Source organism: Sitodiplosis mosellana, unplaced genomic scaffold (assembly GCF_009176505.1).
Source record: "Sitodiplosis mosellana isolate CC-2019 unplaced genomic scaffold, AAFC_SMos_1.0 Smas_scaffold_20, whole genome shotgun sequence".
NCBI lineage: Eukaryota > Metazoa > Arthropoda > Insecta > Diptera > Cecidomyiidae > Sitodiplosis > Sitodiplosis mosellana.
In genome coordinates, this window is record NW_022595262.1 from 310,401 (window position 1) to 331,099 (window position 20,699).

Genomic DNA, 20,699 nt, shown 5'->3' on the forward strand with positions numbered 1-20,699 from the left:
ATAGCGCGCTCTATTGTCGTAAATTATGCTTCTGTCTATTTTAGACAACACATATGCACATGAAATTTTACTGACGTATAGCTAAAGGTTCAAGCTAATGGTCCCTATTTCAATGTGATTTTTTAGTTTTTTGGTACTTTTATTCGAGGTTCAAAGTCGCCTTGGGCGTTGTACACCCGACAAACGATCAGAGGGTTAACGTACTTTAAATTGCAAAAACTCATCATCATTGTATTTTCCCCTGGTTCTCCAGAATCAGGCCGGTTTTGCCATGGTTTTCCGGACCCAATTCTGGTATGAAAGCCTCACTTTTATATCATCCCTCCCCTGACTGTATTCTCTTTGCAAAAGAGGCACCATGGGCGGAATTTATACCGTATTGGGTCTCTGACCAGCATGTTCTCAGCTTGCTGGGAACACATATTGGCATAAATGTAGGCTTCGTAATAAATAAATAAAATAAATTCAATAAAGTAATAGCGTGCCAAAAAGTAATAGAAAAAGTAATTTGAAAGTTTTGAAAAGTAATTCAAAGAGTGATTTCCCCCTCGGTCGTACCCGTAACTAATTTCACACAAAATATCTCTACATGGTTCTTCTACAATAGAACGCATGGAACTTCATTAGTTATAATAGTATTAGTTATAACAGTATGCAAAACGTGTATGCAAACGCATAGCAAATGAAACGCTATGTGTATATCCGTAGTCAATGTGTGCAAATGTATGGTTCCTTTTTTGTCTGTTAACTGTACATTTAGATAGCACTGTGCGACAAATTTTGGGTAAAAAAAGTAATTGGGAACGACCACCATGGCAGTAAAGTACTTCTATGGCATAGCGAAACCCCCGCTGCGTTTTGCGATTTTGGCTCAGGTTGTTATTCTTTTTGACCTGTGTAATTTTTTTGTTCTATATGATTTTTGCAATATTGATGTCATCACTTTTTGGTCAAAAACTCATCCAGAATCGGGAATATTGTCTTACTTTCTCAAGCAAAGTTGTAGCAAAGAGTCCAATAAACAAATTTGATGTACAAACCACACGTGTGCAAGGGGGGGGGGGGGTATTCCGGTTTTACCCCCCCTCTAGGATTCCAAAATGTGGACCCCCCCAAGCGATTTGGAAAATTTGACACTAGATATAATTTTTTTTTTTCAGGTCTTAACTTTTTTTTCGACACCCATTTATAAATTTTCAGACACCCATTTATAAATTTGACCCCCCCTGGCAAAATCATTTTACCCCCCCCCCTAGAATTTTTGACCTTGCACACGTCTGGTAAAAACTATGGTATGGAATAAAATGTCGAAAAAATGGCTGTGGAGACGGGGAAATTAAAATAAGATCGGTTTGACGGTTGGAAACATAATGAATGTGTGTTTAATAAAATCGATATTCATGCAATTTCATTTTTGCTCTGTTTTGAATTTACATTTCAACAAATTAATATGTTTCAATGAAGTAATGTGTCTAAAATTACTTCAAAACTCTTTTAATGTATATTTTGAAATTTAATCACATTTTACAATGTCCAATAAGGGGAAAATGGGACTTTTTCAATGAAAGTGGAAATTTACTATTTACAAAACTTGTGAAATGTGGATGCAAATGTTTTATCCGAAAAATTACAATTTCCCAATGATAAGACCTTAAAATAGACATATTTCTCGCAAAAGTGTATTTTTTCCGAGAATAATTGCCTTACAAAATTAGTGATATCAGATGAAAAACCTCTTGGCGAGGTTAAAATGGAGTAACGCTCCTGTGCGTGGATTTACCACTCAAAATGACTGATATCATTTTGAGTGACGCTAGGACGCTGTATTATCACTACATACGAGGTTCAAAAGTATTTTTCGCATTCGCTATTATGAAAATTCACTCACAATAAGGAAAAATATCGCGTCACGACTTTTAGACGGCAAAACGCTTGAAAACTTGATCTAAAATCAAAAGTCGTGACGCAAGATATTTTTCCTTATTGTGAGTGAATTTTCACAATAGTGAATGCGAAAAATACTTTTGAACCTCGTATGTTGTGATAATACAGCGTCCTAGCGTCCACCTCGTCTAGAGGTTTTTCATCTCATCGAATATAGTTCAAATTTTTGTTATATCAAAACGTACATATGTTTATGTGTTGAACAACGTTTACCATTCTCCAAACGATAAACATTTACCATTTCTCTATTTTATTTTTATTTATTCACAGCAGGTCTCATTTTACAAAATTAGAAGATTATCTACTACAAAAAGCAAAAATTTATTGCTTTTGAATACTTGGAAAACCATTTTTTTACTGAAATTTTCACTCACATCAATAACCGAAAATTAAATATGAATATGGTCTTTCGGTAGCCTTTTTCAGCCAGTAAGTTAGATGCGTATTTTTGGCAGCAATTTCATCGTAGAATGCGACTCTTCGTACAAATTCCTTTCATTGATGAATTGCCTATGCCCAGATCTCCGAAATACGAATTTTCCCGGATATGTGGCATTTGCCATTTTGTTGGTATGGTAGCCGGCTACAAACGCTCAGTTTTTGGTAAAAGATTGTCGGGCTGATTTTTGAAAAATCGCGTTTGGTGAAGCCATAGCCAGCTCTCCTGTAATGCAAATGTCAATCTGAGGACGGGTTTCGATGTGGCCCGACACCAGTTACAGCTTATGATTATCGGCACTGGAATCTGTGGGGGTCAAAAAAGTTTCCAGACACACGCACGCACATCCAAATCAATACTTTCATAGAAAACCATGGTCAAACTGCCAATACCCATAACTTTTTCGTTGTTGGACCAATCGGGGCACTTAGATCGGCGTTGGTGGCGAGAAGGAGCTTCTCTTGGACACCTCAGACCACCCACGGGGTACCTCCTTTATAAGATATGGGTATAGATTTGAAAATTTATCGAAATTTTCCAACCGCTATATTTTTGCCTAGACCACACTTTAGGCATGGGGGATATGGTGTTTCCGACTATTTGGGCCAAGACCTTTTCAACGGTACCTAACATGCCGGGGCTCAAATAGTGTCCTTGGAAAATAGCATACTTACTGTATATATACTCGTGACGCAAAAACTGGCATTTTTGATATTTGGCTTGAAATGCACAGTCTATGGAGCGTCACTTGTCGGACTACCGTCCTTCGTGATAGATTGGGTATTTTGTTGTTGATAGACCCCATTATTTTTCAAAAATAATAGCAGTTTCTTGACATAAAAATATAAAATTACGCATATTCGAGGTACCTGCCCTACAAAATGACCGTTTTTCGGACCAATATCTATACAAAACGCTAAATTGAGGCCAAAATGGTAGAGAAATTGGTATATTTTGGTTTGTTTCGCTAAAACATAAAAGTTTTTTACGGTGGGAACTCAAAAAAGGCATTGTCGAAGTGAAAAATTTGATTTTCTGCATAAAATCATAAAATATTGCTAGTTGAAAACATAAGCTGGAATGTAGCCATTTTTCGACCTTTTTGATCCATCAGACAGGATTAAAGTAAGTCTAAATAAATTCCTCGTCCAAAATTACGTGGAAATAGACTCATTCCAGGCCATCATTGGTGAGTTTCTATGTCATAAGTGTGATTTTGTATGCAGATTTCAACCATTCGCTTGTTCTTTGAAGAAATGTCGATTTCACACCAAATTTATAGGCAAACAGATGTTCAAATGGTCGTATTTTCATGTATTTTGGCGAAAAAATAGCAGTTTTTTTCAGACAAAAACACCGTAGAAGGCCATTTTCGACCATTTAAGCCACAAAAACGCTGAAAAATGATATATGATTCACTTGCCGAGGCCAAACACACGAACTGAATGGGGGTAACACACGAAATTTTATTTTTCCATCTGAAGCGGCGCGCGACATAAGCGCAAAAAATGCAAAAAATAGCACCTATTGGAGATATTTCACTTTTTATACTTTGAACCCATTTTTAGATAGTGATTGCCGCACTTCACAAACATCTGTAATAAGTGTACAGCGGTATTCATTATTCAATGATATCTTTATTAAGTGAGTTCGGTTCTGCTGCTAGCGACTGAATGCCGCACGACTATACAATGTCTTGTTATGTCAGTTCGTGTGTCGTTCTACACTGTGAACGACACACAGCTACTATGGAATACTGAAAGGACTATTAAGGCGACTCTACACTTATACTAAGCCTATTATAGCTCGACTGGTTTTTTTGAATTGATCGTCCCGATCATAATTAATTAATTCCAATTAATGCTTATGGTTAATACAATGTGCAATGAGAAAATCGGAATGTAATACAATAACTGGAGCTTAATGAGCAATGGAACTGAATTTCCAATGACAATAGAATGCAATCGGAAATAATTGCAATTAAATCTTTAACATAATGTTCAATTGATTAAACTGATAACAATTTCAATAATAATAATGTTAACTTGATTTAATTAACCACTCTCTGGGTTTGAAATTGACCGTCTCGGTCACTTAAAATTTTATTTCTTAACGAAAGTTTAACGAAACGAGAGTGAGAAAGCAGCCGTGCTGGACGCATTTGAATATTATTATTTGCACTCTGTTTTTGTTTCAATTTGTATTTCGTTTTAATTAAAGACAGCCGAATTTATTTATATATGTATAAATATTACAATAAGGAAAAATCAACTGTGATTAAACACACTCAGAAAATTAGAATGAATAGTGAGAACTGTGATAACAGCATTTTACCGCTATCGAATGTTTGACTGAATTGAATAAATTGTATGTGAGTTGAGCCAATACTGATTCAATGAATTCAGTGGTATACTTTTTGTTTTTTCTTTGTTGTTTCGCCCGATGATGGAGTCGAGAAGACCCAAAACGTTGCGATTTTGAAATAAAGTAATGAAATGTGTAGCATTAGCTCAAAGACATCGTCTTATTTTAATTGTATTTAAACCCACTGCTACTCATTACACCAACAACAATGAATAATAATAAAAATAATATTAATTCTTCTATTATATTTACCCAAATCGTGGTACTTGGAATTCAGAAAATCCACTTAAACTTTTACAATATTTCTGCAAGGGTTTTTTTTATTTTTCTCCAACAGTTTTGTTGATATTTCTTCTTGAACTCCCCTACTTTGGACACTTTATCAATGATATAAAACAAATTTGAACTGAAATGTGAAAGAATTCGGTTTTATTTTGAAAGTCCTGTGTCAATTTCACAACGAAAGTAATTTTTAAAAAATCTATCTAGTTCTTCAAACGATTCAATCTCAAGTAAGTTTCAAACCGCAAATGTTGCTCTCTCCCATGACTACTACGATAAAAACGGGTTAGCTTACGAATATTGATTAAAAAAACAAAGCACATAATTGCTCTATGGTACATTAACGTTGATGTTATCAATTCATTCTTTATCGCATAGTGAAAAAACCAAAAATTTGGGTATTTTTGGCGTTTTTCTTCAGTTTGTCATACATATTATCAATATAAAATCCCGATGAATGTTTATTTTGATCTCAAGTTTTTTTATGTTTCACGCATCAGTTATTCGATTGATTACGAAAATTAAAACTTTTTATGCTCGAAGATTTCAATTGAGATAAGAAAATGAATGACGCATTTTAACCTTATCACTATCCCTTGCTGCGTATTACATGGGCTTTGCTACATATCGTCCTGAAAGTGAATTCCTTCCACATCTTTACTGTGGCTCCAACACAAATTGATTATTATCATTTGAAAAAGGAAAATGCACTTTTTAACGTTTGGAAAAAAAATATTATCTACTAAGGTGTGTCGACTTCTATAGCATGCGATCGCAAATGAAGCGCTTTCGGTAGCTGATGTTGAGGGAAGAATTTTTTTGTTCTAGTACTTGGTCATTTTCATCGTCATTTTTGGCGTGCAGATTATTCAGTCAAATTTTCGGATTTTCACCACTTATGAAGAATTTCTGATTATTTCTTTGGGTTTCTCCTAGGGGCATTTAACTCGAAAAAAATTCGTTTTATGCGAAGAATATGCGCTTCAACTCATAGTATGTGGCGATTTCTTCGTACTATGCGTATTATGCGGTGCCTATTCGCTAGAAGTGCACACATTCGATGTCCGAATACTGCACATAGACCATTCATACTGCGAATAATTTCGCATGAATCCTACTAAAATGTTTCCTTCTCTGATTGGTCACACGCCACAATATCGACTATTTTGAATTCAAAGTGCAACGACTTTTTTCATGTAAAAATTCAAGAAATACTTGACTGCAAGTGTTTGATTTGTACTTATTTCGGCTCACATTTTTTGCTGATCATTTTTGTTAACTTCAATCATTTGTACATATGGATTTTTTATTATTTATAATCCAGATGCTATTTCCAAGTATAATGAATCGTCGCACTTATTTTTTCAACGATTTTTATATCTACCAAAACTATCGGCGATTTTACTTCAATATTTGTATAATATAACATTTTGATTTTCGTTTTCATTCTTATTCTTTGCTATTATATTTTAATTTTGTGTTATATTTAAATTCAATTTTCATCAATTAAGAACAATCTCATTAGCAAGAGATTTGATAAATATTAAAGACAGAAATTGTTGATGTCAAATATTGTTTGAACGAAACTTAACGATACAACAGAATGTTGACATTGTGTTGATGCGTCTTAAATCGCATCGTGGCGTCATTATGTGCACGCCTATTCGCTTCTATGCGTAATATTCGTGACTATGTGCAAAATTCGACACACTTCACTGTGGCACACAATCTATGCGCGTTTATCCGTACAAATCACATATATGAAAAAGAGTAAAAAGCCCCTAGGGTTTCTCATAAAAAATTACAATAAAAATCACTTCCAAACGATTCTTTGCGACTTTGCGTACGTTACAAGCATGGAATCACCATAAATCGTCACTTTTGTTTAATTTTCTGAATATATTTCGCTCATTCATGCAGGTAGAGGCTCGACGAGACAGTCCAATGTTCGACATCGCTCAATGTTTGACTATATGAGCACGAGGTGAGTGCGTTAACGACCATGTATTCTTTTAAGCCACTAAGTTTGAATAAATTTCATTTTGCGAATGATGTTATTGTTAGCGTAAGACTATTCTGGCGTGGACTATTTACGTACTTGTGCCAATTTTTACGAGTATCTCATATCTGGTCACCCAACATTAGCGCAAAATAAATTTTTTAAAACATCTTTGAAAAACTGCAAAAAAACTCGAACTTTGAATGTAACTCGTAGAAAACCTTCCCTTAAAATTCAATTTTGAAAACACTGATGTGCTATTTTTATTTAGTTATCAAGTCATTTAGCTTGATTTCGCAAGATTTCATATGATAAATTTATTTTAAACCCTTCCCACCCATGTGAATAACGTCATTGGCATAAAACTATTCACTGTGAGCAAGAAAATGTATAAATTAAACTTAATAATTGATGGCAAAGTTTGCGTGAGATGTTTCCGCAATATCAATCATGCAATTGAATAAATTGAACTTATCTATTTATATTTATGACAATCAAGAATGGTAATTGATTGTTCCAATCGGAATGATTTTCCAAAAAAACGTAGAACATATATATTTATCAAAAGCACTGAATTTACTTTAGTTTATATATTAGAGCAACATGACAATCAAGTAAATTTTACATTTTCTCAATTGAATTTGAAACTATTTCAGTTTGATAAAATATTGCTGTTTGAACGAGTCGTTTTCTCAGTTTCATTGCTAAAGTGCTTGGAAAACTTTCTTTATTTTTAGTACCTAAACATGTTGTTCTCTTTTTTAAACACTCTACTATTTAGTTCAAATTCAGGTATACAGTGGAACCTCGGAAATTAGAAGGTGTTTGTACTTCGGGTACTTCTAATTTCTGAATTCTTCCAATTTCGGAGGCAAATTTTTTTGCATTAATTTTGCAGTTAAATGAACAAAATGACACTACAGTAACACCAGAACGAAATTCCCAAATAAAAATATAACTTTGAAACATACTTTTAACAAGATTCCAATATTTTTGATACGCTGCCTTAATAATTCTTTTCAATAATATTCCAATTAAATTAGAAGAATTATCAGACAAAACAATTCATTTATTTCGAGATGAAAGATTATAAAAACTATGGAGATGTATTTTTTTCCATAAAAAAACGAATGTAAAGTAAATTTGGAGCAATCCGAATCCAAAAAAAAACAAAATTTGTTCATTTTTGGAGGAAAATCGAATATATTTCCAGAAGATATTTTTTAGTTCAATTTGTTTCAAATCAGCCATGATTGTATATTTTAACGATGAAATGTTCCTAAAAATTTTCGCTTTCAAATAGAATTCACATTAATATGTTTTGTTTCGAGATTTTGAAGCTGAGGCTCATAATTTTCGAAAAAAACCACAAATAGTGATTCAATTCCTTAGTTTCGTCAAGCAATTCCAATCGATACTTTGTTCCATTTAAAATATTTTTCGTTCGATACAATAGCTGCATTGCATTAAATAAGCATTTAAAAAAGTACCTCTGAAATTAGAAGACAATCTTCTAATTTCAGAAGCAGCAATGGAGCGGAGAATTCTCTTCTAATTTCGGAGGAATTCTAATTTCTGGATCTTCTAATTTCCGAGGTTCCACTATATTAATACAATATTCTTTTAATTATACAGAAAAACCTTCCGATACTCGCTTCAGCCAAAAATTGTTACCACTATCTCTTAGATAGAGGTTCCGTGCAGAACACAACGATCTAGTTAATTGGATTTTTGTTGTCAAACCGAATCGTTTTAATTCAAATTGAATTTCGTTCAGTTTTTAGGAGACTCAATACGCAGATGGTTCAAATTCTCTCGAGCTGCGCTCGGTTTCAGTGTTATTGTTGTTTTTTCTTCATGGCTTAAATTCAATCTGCATTTCAAATCACAAATAAGTTTCCAGAGTATGTAGTATTTTTGTAATTAAATCTCGTTTTGAGTAAATTTGAATCTCTTATTCAATTGAAGATGCCGAAATTGACGGAGGAAGATGGGAGTCAGTAATAGCTGATTGTATTACCAAACACGTGCAAAACGATTGGAGAAATCCTCTTAACGAAGCTGTTCGAATCGGTGATAATTCAAACGACTTTTTAAATGAGAAAGAAACTATAATTTCAAGTGTCTCCATTATTTCGGTGATTTTAGAGAAACGGAATTGCTCACTAAATATTGTGTTAATGACCCAAAGGACTTCTGTCACAACATCGTAAATTTCAGACTTAAACTGAAAAAAACTAACTGTGCCAAAACTTTTGACGCTCACTGTATATGGCAGCCCTTCGAATCCATAGAACAACATAAATGAGCGAAGGAGTGATTTGAAACTCTCATACAAAAGCGCGATTTTTAACAAAATTAAGAACAAAAAAATGCAAGAAATTTTGAACTAACATACCAATTTAATACCATAAAGATGGGTTGGAGGGTGCTAGGTTGTTCCTGGGCCCCTATTATTTTGATGAAATAAATCGAGTGGGAGTGATAAAATCCACCTGGGAAGCCTATTTTGGGTACCTCCCGAAAAAAAGTTCAATATTTTGAAGGTTTTTCATAGGCTAGGTATCCTAGGGTACATCTGGGGTGGCTGAAAATTTAATGGTTTTCAAGTCTAACAAAGCACAAACGTTTGGTACTTGCAGAATTTCGTCTCCTATTCTGATATTTGAGCAATCGTGCTAACAAATTTTTGCGTACAGCTAACAGCGTACAGGGTACGACACACCCACATTAAAATAGCAAAATAACCATTGTATCGTGCTTTTTGGTGTCGAAAATGGATAGAAAAATGGTTTTTTTGGGTACCTAGGTTTTGGAGTGATTACAATACTTTTACTAACGACATGGGCGTGCGAAAAAGTAATTAGTGAAATTTGCATTTCAGTAGGATTGGATTAAGAATAAATGGCAACAGTGACATGATGAAATTAAGTAGTCGCTTGTTTCGTCGAGAACGTTCGATGTGCATGTTTGTGCCAGCGGATGTTGTGAATATGGTTTGCAATGGGCACTGCGATGCTCCGTTATGAGAATGTTTCACGCAGTAGCAGCGTGCACAGTCGGCTCGATTCTCAGAAACAATAAACAAAACAACATTACGGTTTTGAAAACAGTCTCGACGGCTTCGGTCGACAGAAGCTGTTGATGATTGAATTTGAGTTGGAATTGGTTTGTGCAACAAATGTGTTGAACTGGGATAAAGATTAAGCGATCGCTGGGAAAGAGAAAGAAGGAAAGAGATAGAGAGTTTGTTCATGTGAATGACAAAACATTTTTTGGAGAGATTGTTTGTTAGTTTTTTCACTTGCGCAAGAGAAAATCATTTGGACTGGATTTGGATTGGAGCGTATGAATACGAGTTTATTCATATTGCCTTGAGAAAGAGAGCTCATAGGAGGAAGAGAGAATGAAATTTGGGAAAATAAAATTGAATTTGCGAAGCACATTTGAAGCACTCGTGAGCCAAGGCAAAGAATTCAATTCTTTTAAGCATATAAATAAAGAACTGTCAAACTGAACGGACTGAAAAAAAAATTGCTCCGCACAAACTGAATTTATATTGTTTTATTTGCACGGTTTTTAGTAAAAATAAGTGCCAAAATTGTATTCAAACGCAAATTTAATATCGAACAATCACAAATAATATCAAGTTTGGTGGATTTATCGACGACTTGTGACAAAAATCCAGTGTGAAATTAAACCTGTTTCATTGTGTTCAGCATCATATAAACAAACAGACATAACCTCAGAAACTTGTGTATATTCATGATGACTGACAAAAGTGTATTTACTTTGGAAGTGTTGAATCATGCAAAATTGTGCAACGATGGATGCAAACACGTACATGAAAACGGTGAATGGGAAAAAATGGAAAGCAATAGCATCGTATACTGTGTTGGATGTGGTCGAGGATGTCACATGCCGTGTCATAAGATTCCAGCAGCAATTGTTAAAGCAGTCACAGCGGTACCAAAGAACAACCGTGAAAATGCTTATTTCGGTGAATGCTCGTACATGCGAATGGTGTGCGACAATTGTGCCAATCTATTGATGTGCAACGTTCCCAGCGGTGACAAACCTTCCTTTCTGTCATTGTTTACCCATTTGGCCAAAACAACTGAAATGAATGCCGGTAAAAACACCACCGAAGTGGAGAATCAACAGACGAAGAAGAGAAAATGTGAAGATACCGCCGATACATCTGCCCAAAATGACAACGATTTAACTGAAATGAAACGTTTGTTGGAAAAGTGCTTCGTGAAAATAAATACCATCGAAAAAATCACAAGCCGTGTTGATTCAAATGTATTGCGCAACGAGGAAAAATTGGATCGAATGAACAAATCGAGTGATGAAACGGCGAAAATATTGTCAGCACAGGTCGATGACATTGCAAATGCACTGAAATTGTCTTACAACAAAGTGCAAACCTCGATTGACGACGGATTGCAGAAGGGTTTCAACAAATTGGTCGACTTGACAGAAAAGTTGTGCTCACCAGTTACATCACCGCGTAACAACTATGTGCACAATGGCCGATCATCGATTAGAAGAACTGCAATCAATAACAACAGAGCAGTGAGAAATCACCCCAATGGGACACCAACATCACGTCCAATGGGTGGGCCGGCGATTCCAACGGAATCAGGTGCAGCAACAGATGAAAGTCTGTTTGGTCCAGCTGTACCACGGCGTCTGATTTTCGGCACTGGTGAGAATGAACATGCTGCAAAGGGTACACGCAATGAATTTCGTCATGAAGATGCCATTTACATTCGGTACGTTGATCACACCATTACACCGAATAAAATGCATGATTTATTGAGCAGAAACGAGACGATAAAAAATGCAATTGATGTCGATCCGAATGCAGTGGAAGTGAAGCGGTTAGTGAAAGACAGTGTCAGTGATGATGAAATTGCAAAGCGACGATTTGGCATTTCATATCGAATCGGTTGTACCGCTGACTTGTTCCCGATCGTGAATGACAAATCGCTATGGGCACAACATTGGGAAATTCGTCTTTGGGATAAAGACTATGGCAAGGAGCGGTATGAACAACGAAGAGGTGTCAACGCAACAAACAGTAATTACACTATTGATACCACCATTATTAATTATGAAATGTTGTTAAGTATGATAAAATTAGAGAATTTAGATTTAAACAACGAAAATGTTGACAATTTTTTTGATGAGATAGGAATCTTGTTAGACAAATTAAAGGAATTCAATGAAAACAAAATAACAAAAAATAATTATAAAATATTACAAAAACAAAAACAAAATCAAAATCAAGAAAAAAATACAAAATTACAAAATACAAAAAAAAACCAATCCAAAAACAAGTCATTAAATTTAATTGAAATCTCATGGGAGTATTTCTCTCTGCATATTTATGTACAAAACGTTAGGAGCTTAAGAAACAAAAACCACAACTTTAAACCAAAAACATTTGATAACGAATTTGATATAATAGCATTGACTGAAACTTTTTTAGATGTAGGTAATTTAGACCAAGAATATTTTTGTGATAGTTACTCTGTTTTTAGATGTGACCGTTCAATATTAAATAGCAAAAAATCTATAGGTGGTGGCACATTACTTGCGATAAAGAAAAATGACAATTATTTTATTGAACAAATCAATTTGACTGAATTTAACGATATAGAAATGGTAGGAGCCCGGATGTTATTGAGCAATATAAAGTCCATAATTGTATTTTGTGTATATATACCACCGAGTAGATCTAATGACAAGAATGTATATGATAAAGTGTCTGTTGCTGTGAAAGTGAATGCAAATGACAATGATATTGTAATCATATTAGGTGATTTCAATCTACCGAATGTAAAATATTATTTTAATGACGACAACAAAGTAACACCGTGCAATTTTAAACCACAATTTACAGTAAATTTCTTCAATGACATAAATTCATTAGGCCTAAGACAAATTAATTATGTAGAAAATAAGAGCAGAAACATTTTAGATCTGATATTTATAAATGATGAATTGGAACATGATTTGAAAATATGCAAAAACCCAATGCTAAAAATTGATGTAGCACATCCTGCGATCGAATGCACTATTCACAATGTAATTCCAAAAAAGAAATTGGCTAAGAAAACAGAAATTACCGAAACCATTTATGACTACAAAAGGACTGATTTCGATGCAATGAATAATTATTTAAGATCCATTGATTTGAGCGCAATTTTGAATAATATTGATATTAATAATTCATTTGATTGCTTCTACAACACAATATTTTGCGCATTTGAGCAATTTGTTCCAAAATTAAAACTACGTCAAAAAAATTCAAAACCATGGTACAATGCCGAATTAAGAAAACTTAGAAACAAAAGAAATAGTGAATTTTTAAAGAAAAAAGATGGCATAAGTAATGCACATGACGAATACGCAACAAAATTTAATGAATTAAATGAAAGTCTTTATGAACATTACAACAGTGAATTATCGCGTAATATAAAAAATGACCCAAAAAAATTCTGGTCGTTCGTAAGAGAGCAAAAGTCATCAAAAGGGTACGAATCGAAAATGAAATATAAAGACAAAGTAGGAAAAAGTGAACCGGAAATAGTGAATCTTTTCGCAGAATTTTTCTCTTCAGTCTTCTGTGCGGAAAGAAACGATAATGAAATTAGTAGAATAATGAATGAATTGGATCATGAAACACAAACTGTCTTAACTGAAAATGAAGTCTTTGAAGCAATGAAAAGATTCCCGACAAACAAAGGTATTGGTGTCGACAAGTTCCCACCAATTATCATAAAAAACTGTAGATTTACACTGACGAAACCGATTACAGTTTTGTTTAATAAGTCATTGTCAACTGGCATTTTACCTAGTTCTTTGAAAACGTCACACATTATACCACTATTCAAAAAGGGACCTAAAGAAAATGTTGAAAACTATCGAAGTATTGCACTGCTACCATCATTACTAAAACTGTTTGAGAAAATAATGTATAATAAAATAATGTCCCACTTTAGGAATCGTATAAGTGGCTGTCAACATGGATTTGTCCCTGGTAAATCTATAAACACGAACCTCATGGAACTAGTCACATTTACGAATGAAGCATTCGCACAGAAATGCCAAGTTGATATTTTATACACTGATTTCACCAAAGCATTCGACAAAGTCGATCATGCAATTCTATTACAAAAAATGAAAGACATGCAGTTTGACTCAGGCATAATTAAATGGATAGCTTCATATTTGAATGCGAGATCGATGAAAGTGAAAATTAATAGTAGCCTCTCCAATAATTATGCTATGCACACAGGTGTCCCAGCTGGCAGCATTTTAGGCCCTGTTTTGTTTTTGATTTACATTAATGATTTACCGACCATATTTGAGAAATATATAAAGATTCTATTATTTGCTGACGACTGCAAAGTAATAATGAAAATAAAAAGTAACGATGATTTAGTTTTGTTCCAAACGGAAATCGATAAGTTAATAAAATGGTGTAAAGACAATAAATTGGAGCTGAATATTTTGAAATGTGCTGTTCTCACCATGAGTAGATGTGAGGCGAAGTTTGTCGGAAAATATACAATGAATGACGTGTTATTGAGTAGAGTTCATGACTTTCGGGATTTGGGTATAAGAATTGATGAACGATTGACATTTAAAAAACACATTGAGTCGTTGGTTGCTTCATGCAACTCCACAATGGGTTTCATAAAACGAACAGCTGGTAAAAGATTTGACATTGAAACACTTGTTATTCTGTTTAATTCATTCGTAAGAAGTAAATTATTGTTCGGCATAGCAGTTTGGTACCCATTCACAGCCATAGATAGAGACTTCATTGAGGGGGTTCAGAAAAGATTCACTATGATGGCACTTAGAGAATATCCAAACGCAAGTAATAATTACAAAATTCGTCCTTATGATGACCGTTGCTCTGATTTAAATATTGATTCGATTAACAGCAGATATATTTATGCCTGTTGTGTGTTCATATATGATCTTTTGCATGAAAATCTAGAGTCAGAATTTTTGAAATCAAAACTAGTATGGAACAACAATAGACAGACACGAAACTCAGACTTACTGAAATTACCAACATTTACAAGTGGTTACTTAAAAAATCAGTCCTTTTGGTCAGCAGTTAGACACTTTAATGAAACTAAATTGCAATACACGAATAATAATGAAAGAAATAGATATATTAAGGCAATTGAAGATAAGCAAGTATTATAAAAGGGTCTGTATTAGATCAATAAATAAATAAATAAATAAAATGTCACGAACAATGTTGCAATAAGGATAGATCAGATATTTTAATTGGAATAAATTGGAAAAGTTATTAAAGTTATGTTAATTGAAATCTTTTTTTTGTTTTGTTCGTTGAATTTAGCGAGTGAAACGAAGGAGAAAGACAAGACAAAAGCATCAAAGCTTCGAGGTGTATCTGGACCGCAACTAGGTCTAGAATCGGCTGATCCGAATGCACAAAACGCAGGCACAAGTGCGCAATCATTTGCGGATACTGTGCGAAACCCAAACGCTTCTGCTGCAAATGAATCACAAAATCGGACAGATGAAAGTGAACAGCAAAATCGGACAGATGAAAGTGAACAGCAAAATCGGACAGAAAAGAATCCGACAGACGGACGACCACCCAGTGGCGATGGTAACGAATCGACTCACGACTATGTCAATGCGTACGTTAACAATGATGAACGTGAATCGAATCATAGCCATGACGATGAAATGGATAGTTTGGACGGAGCTCAGTATGGTGAACATTTGGAAAGACAAAAAACCGAGATGGTCCGAGAATACCAGGCGCATCAAGAATCGATTGTACGAATTTTCTCGCTCGGATAAACTGAAGTCGCTTGATAATCGAGGTCTGAAAGTTCGGAATGAAGGGCTATTGAAGCAATGGACACAAGCAACTCAATTGTATTACCGGCTCATCCGAATAGTTGATGACGTAGTGTCAAAAACATACGAAGAATCGTTAGCAATTTTGGAAGAAGAATATTATGACGCCACAGAGGCAATCGGAAAGAGAATGGATGAATTGGAAAGAGCCATTGAAAACGAAATTCGTTCAGGAGGCAAATCGGACGAGACAAAATACCGTGACCGATATGTGGCTGCAGTGCATAACAATCCTGACGTAGATGAAGCATACAAAAATATGCATCTGACGCAATCATTGATTAGAAAAGCAGCTGAGGTGCTGGGAGAGAGACAAACAGCTGGCGATAGCTATCAACAAGCATGGGAGAGAATCATTGACAAATACGACCGACCGTATGATATTGCCAGTGATGTAATGAATGATTTCTACAAGTTGCCGGTCATTCAAGAGCCAGCAACAGCAAGTGCATTGGAAGATATGTCGAACAAAACGCATGAAGTCATTCGGCAATTGCGTGCATTGAAGTATCCGGTCGAGCAATGGGACTTCATTTTAGTGCATGCATTGCACGAGCGTTTGGATAATGCAACCTCAAAGGAATGGGAAAAAGTGCGTAACCGCAATGATCATCCGAAAATAACTGAGATGTTGGAATTTTTGGATAAGGAATCAGCCGCATCGAAACGTACGACTCGTCGTGATGCATTGACCGTGAGCGTTACAAACGAGCGAGCATTGGAAAGATCGGACAGTCGAAATCGGAAAGGAAAGTACACGGGTACAATCAAAAAAGTGTATCCATGTGAAGTATGCCCAACAGGCAGCGGACAGACGCATCCAATTTTTGAATGTCCAGATTTCTTGGCCTTGAGCCCAATTGGTCGGAAGGATTTTGCGATGAAACGGGGACTCTGTGTGAATTGCCTTAAAAAAGGGCATACAAAGGCTTATTGTAACGACCGAAACCGCTGTTCCTACACTCAATGTCGTGCAGATCCGAAGCACAATAGTTTGCTGTGCCCACACAAATGCAACAATCATTCAGTGCGAACCACGGCGCAGTTGGTGGAAAGACAGGAGGAAAGACGGGAGGCAAAGACCTGACTAGGCTGCCCCCCAGCAAAGAAACCGAGATTGGATAAGCGGAGCAAATCAAACAAATCGGAAAGAAAAAGTCAAACGGAAAATGAGTCACTATTCGAAGAAAAGTTGGATTTGGTAAAGAGCAAATTAGATTTGTTAAAACAAGAGGAAAGACTTTTAGAGGACAGAATGGATAAGAATAGGCAAAGAAAACAAAATGAAAATTGTGACTCGGATTTTGATTTGAAAAATAAAAAACAATATTTACCTTATGATGATGCGTTTGATTTTGAAATTAAAGAAAAGAACACCTTTTTAGCAACTGCTGTGGGGAGAATTGATATAGGAAAGAATGAAATGGTAGGTGTGAGAGCCTTCATGGACATGGGAGCTCAACCGAATTGTTCTAGTTACAGTTTATACAATAATAGATTGAAGGAAAGAATAAACGCGTTGCCTATGGCACGTCGCATGGTGGGCATGAATGGACAGGGCTTTCAAGTAAAACAGAAAGTTGCATTAAAAATCTATCCTTGGTTTGACGATGAGCACTATGAAACTGCTGTCTTTTGGATCATGCCAAAGGAGGCTGGTTGGCAACCATATATGCCGGACAGAAGGATGAATCCATTTAAAGTCAGAAACGTATCGGATAGAGAATTTGCGGACCCAAAGTATTGGGTGCCTGAGCAGGTTCACTTGCTTTTTGGAGTAGGATTGTTTGCGCAAATAATAACAGCAGTTGTTCATCGTACAATTGATGGAACAGCATTGATGGATACGACCTTCGGTGTAATAATTTTTGGATCAGGACAAGATGATTTGGATGAATGGGATTCCTTGGCAAATAATCAAGCGCTATCAATAATTGAATATAGCGAAGAAATACAATTGGATAGATTATTAGAAAAACTGTGGCAATAAGATCAAGTACCTACTGCTTTGAAATGGTCGAAAGAACACTTAGCGGTAGAGACACATTTTTTGGATAATTTCAAGAGAGACAGTGATGGGCGATTTATAGTAAAAATTCCCCTGAAAGAGAATGTTACAAATCTTGGTAGCTCGAGACAAATTGCATTGAGACGGTTCAGATACTTGGAAAGAAAATTGGAAAGAGACCAGAGATTGAAAGCAGTGTATGTGGATAAGATGAGAGAAATGATGAAGTTAGGTCACATGAAATTGGCCACGGAAAGACCAATGGAAAACCAACCAGTTTATTACATTCCGCATCATTGTATTGAAAAAGATGATAGAGTGGTGTATGATGCCAGTTGCAAAACTGACACAGGAATTTCTCTGAATCAAGTGCAAATGGTCGGCCCAAAGCTACAGAAAGACTTGTATGAAACGATCATGCGCTTTAGGAGACATAAAATTGCAGTGTATGCTGACATTCAGAAAATGTTTAATCAAGTAAAATTGGACAGACAACAATGGGATCTCCAAAGGATATTTTGGAGAGAAAATGAAAGCGAATTGTTGAGAGAGTATTGGCTGACTGTGGTCATATTTGGAATGGCATCTTCAGCTCATTTGGCTGTACGTTCGGTGATGCAAGCAGCAACTGAACAAGAGGAGAGATTGCCAGAAGCGGCAAAAGCAATTAAGGAAGACTTCTACATGGACGATTGTGTCACAGGGTCAGACTCAGTGAAAAGTGCAGTAAAATTGGCCAAGCAAATGAACGAAATTATGATTGGAGCAGGGTTTGAGCTAAGGAAATGGAACTCAAACAACCAAAGAGTGCGAGATGCTATGCAATCGGATAGTGAAAAGACGATGCTTTTCAAGGAGGAAGAGGAATCAACCATATTAGGTTTAAAATGGTTGATTGAAGAAGATCAGTTTACATTTGTAGTGAAAGACCCGAAATGGGATAGAGAAGTAACGAAAAGAACGATATCGAGTCATGTAGCACAAGTTTATGATCCGAATGGATACATCACACCGATAACGATAAGAGGTAGGATGTTGATGTAAGAGTTATGGAAAGAGAAAGTAACATGGGATCAGAAATTGGACACAAAATTTGTAAACAAGTGGATGGAAATTTGGAAAGACATCAAGAGCGTTGAAAACTTTAGGATAGACCGTTGGTTAAGCACTGGGAAAGAAGTAAGCGTTCAATTGCATGGATTTGCGGATAGTAGCACGCAAGCATTGGGAGCAAATGTCTATGTCCGAGTGGAAGACATGAAAGGAAGCATTAAGGTTAATTTACTGACAACAAAATCGCGTGTTGCACCGATCAAGACAGTTTCATTAGCCAGATTAGAGTTGACAGCCGCAGAGTTACTAGGCCGTTTGATGAAGCAAGTAAAAGACACTATGGAATGGCAAAATGTAGAGGAGTTTCTTTGGACAGATTCAAGTGTCACGTTTTATTGGATTCGGAAAGAACCTTGTTTATTGAAGACGTATGTAGCGAATCGAGTTGCATCGATACAAGAAAACACAAAAGCATCAAATTGGCGTCATGTAAATGGGACAGATAATCCAGCAGATTTGCTAACCAGAGGTATTACACCTGAGCAGTTGATTGACAATGAATTTTGGCTTCATGGACCAGCTTGGCTAAGTAAATCGCCATCGGAATGGGTAATCACACGAATCGTAGGTGAACCGCCCGAAGAAGCAATGACTGAAGTCAAGGCGAATTCAATAACAACGTTCAGGGAGCCATTGTGCATTGGAATAGTAGGTACAAAAACGAAGGTACCACTATTGGATTACGTGAGTCAGGCCCGTAATCAGACGGGTGCTAGAGGATGCTGAGCATGCTCTGACGATCTTCACGCACCCTCAAAGCTAATAATCAAATTAAGTTGCGCATCCTCTGAAAAAAATAGTTCAATTGAAAGAATTTTTTTTGTCTAGTTCCGATTTATTTAAATTTTCTGATGAACAGATTAACAAAAGAATATTATTCATTCCTTAAAATAATTGAATTTTACGATCTTTTTGGTCATTGAATTCGCGTAAAACATCATCTATTGAAATATTGCCCAATCGCTTATGTTCAAATGCTTAAAATGATAAATTTCGCAAACGTTCATTTGTCATCGATAAACGTATATTCATTTGCGACAGGGCCGAGAATGATGCCTCGCACACTGCTGTGCTGCAAGCGAATGTGTCAATTGATGCATACAGTTTGTATACATCGGGGAAAGCGTCCTTCACTTCAAACAATACGGTGAGAATATTGAATCGCCTCTGTGGATCTTTTTCATTGTCCTTTTCCCAATCCAACTTTTTCTTGTCAACTTATTTTTTTGCTGTTTTCAATTCATGCTCTGAAGGAAGTTGCAGGCCCATTTTTTCCAGTGGCTTTAAATCTTTTATTTCCATGTCCGGAGAATTTGATATGGCTATCAAAAATTCGTTGTTCTCGGTGAAGCGATTATCAAACTCGGTCAACGTAACATCAATTATTTCATAAAAACAAGATTTGATTTCAATAGATGGACTGGATCGTTCTCCAATGCTTTCCTCAATACTAAAATCTTTGAGAAGTGTTGACCTCTTTCGATCGGTTCGGAGTGCATGTGCATTTAAATTTGCTGAGGCTGGCATCAGTAATTCAGCTTTTCGTAAAAATTGATCGAATGTTTCTTCTTTTCTGTAAACAGCAATATTCGATTTCACGGCTTCAATCACCGGCATCGCACGTC

General features: G+C 35.7%; 1 protein-coding gene across 1 annotated transcript; it reads left to right on the forward strand.

Moving 5' to 3' along the window:
* Positions 1–18,171: 18,171 nt before the first annotated feature.
* On the forward strand, positions 18,172–19,800 carry LOC129568564 (uncharacterized). The gene is made up of 2 exons (XM_055446616.1): positions 18,172–18,988; positions 19,085–19,800. Exons 1-2 carry the CDS (start codon positions 18,172–18,174, stop codon positions 19,798–19,800), a joined length of 1,533 nt encoding a protein of 510 aa, XP_055302591.1.
* Positions 19,801–20,699: the final 899 nt, after the last annotated feature.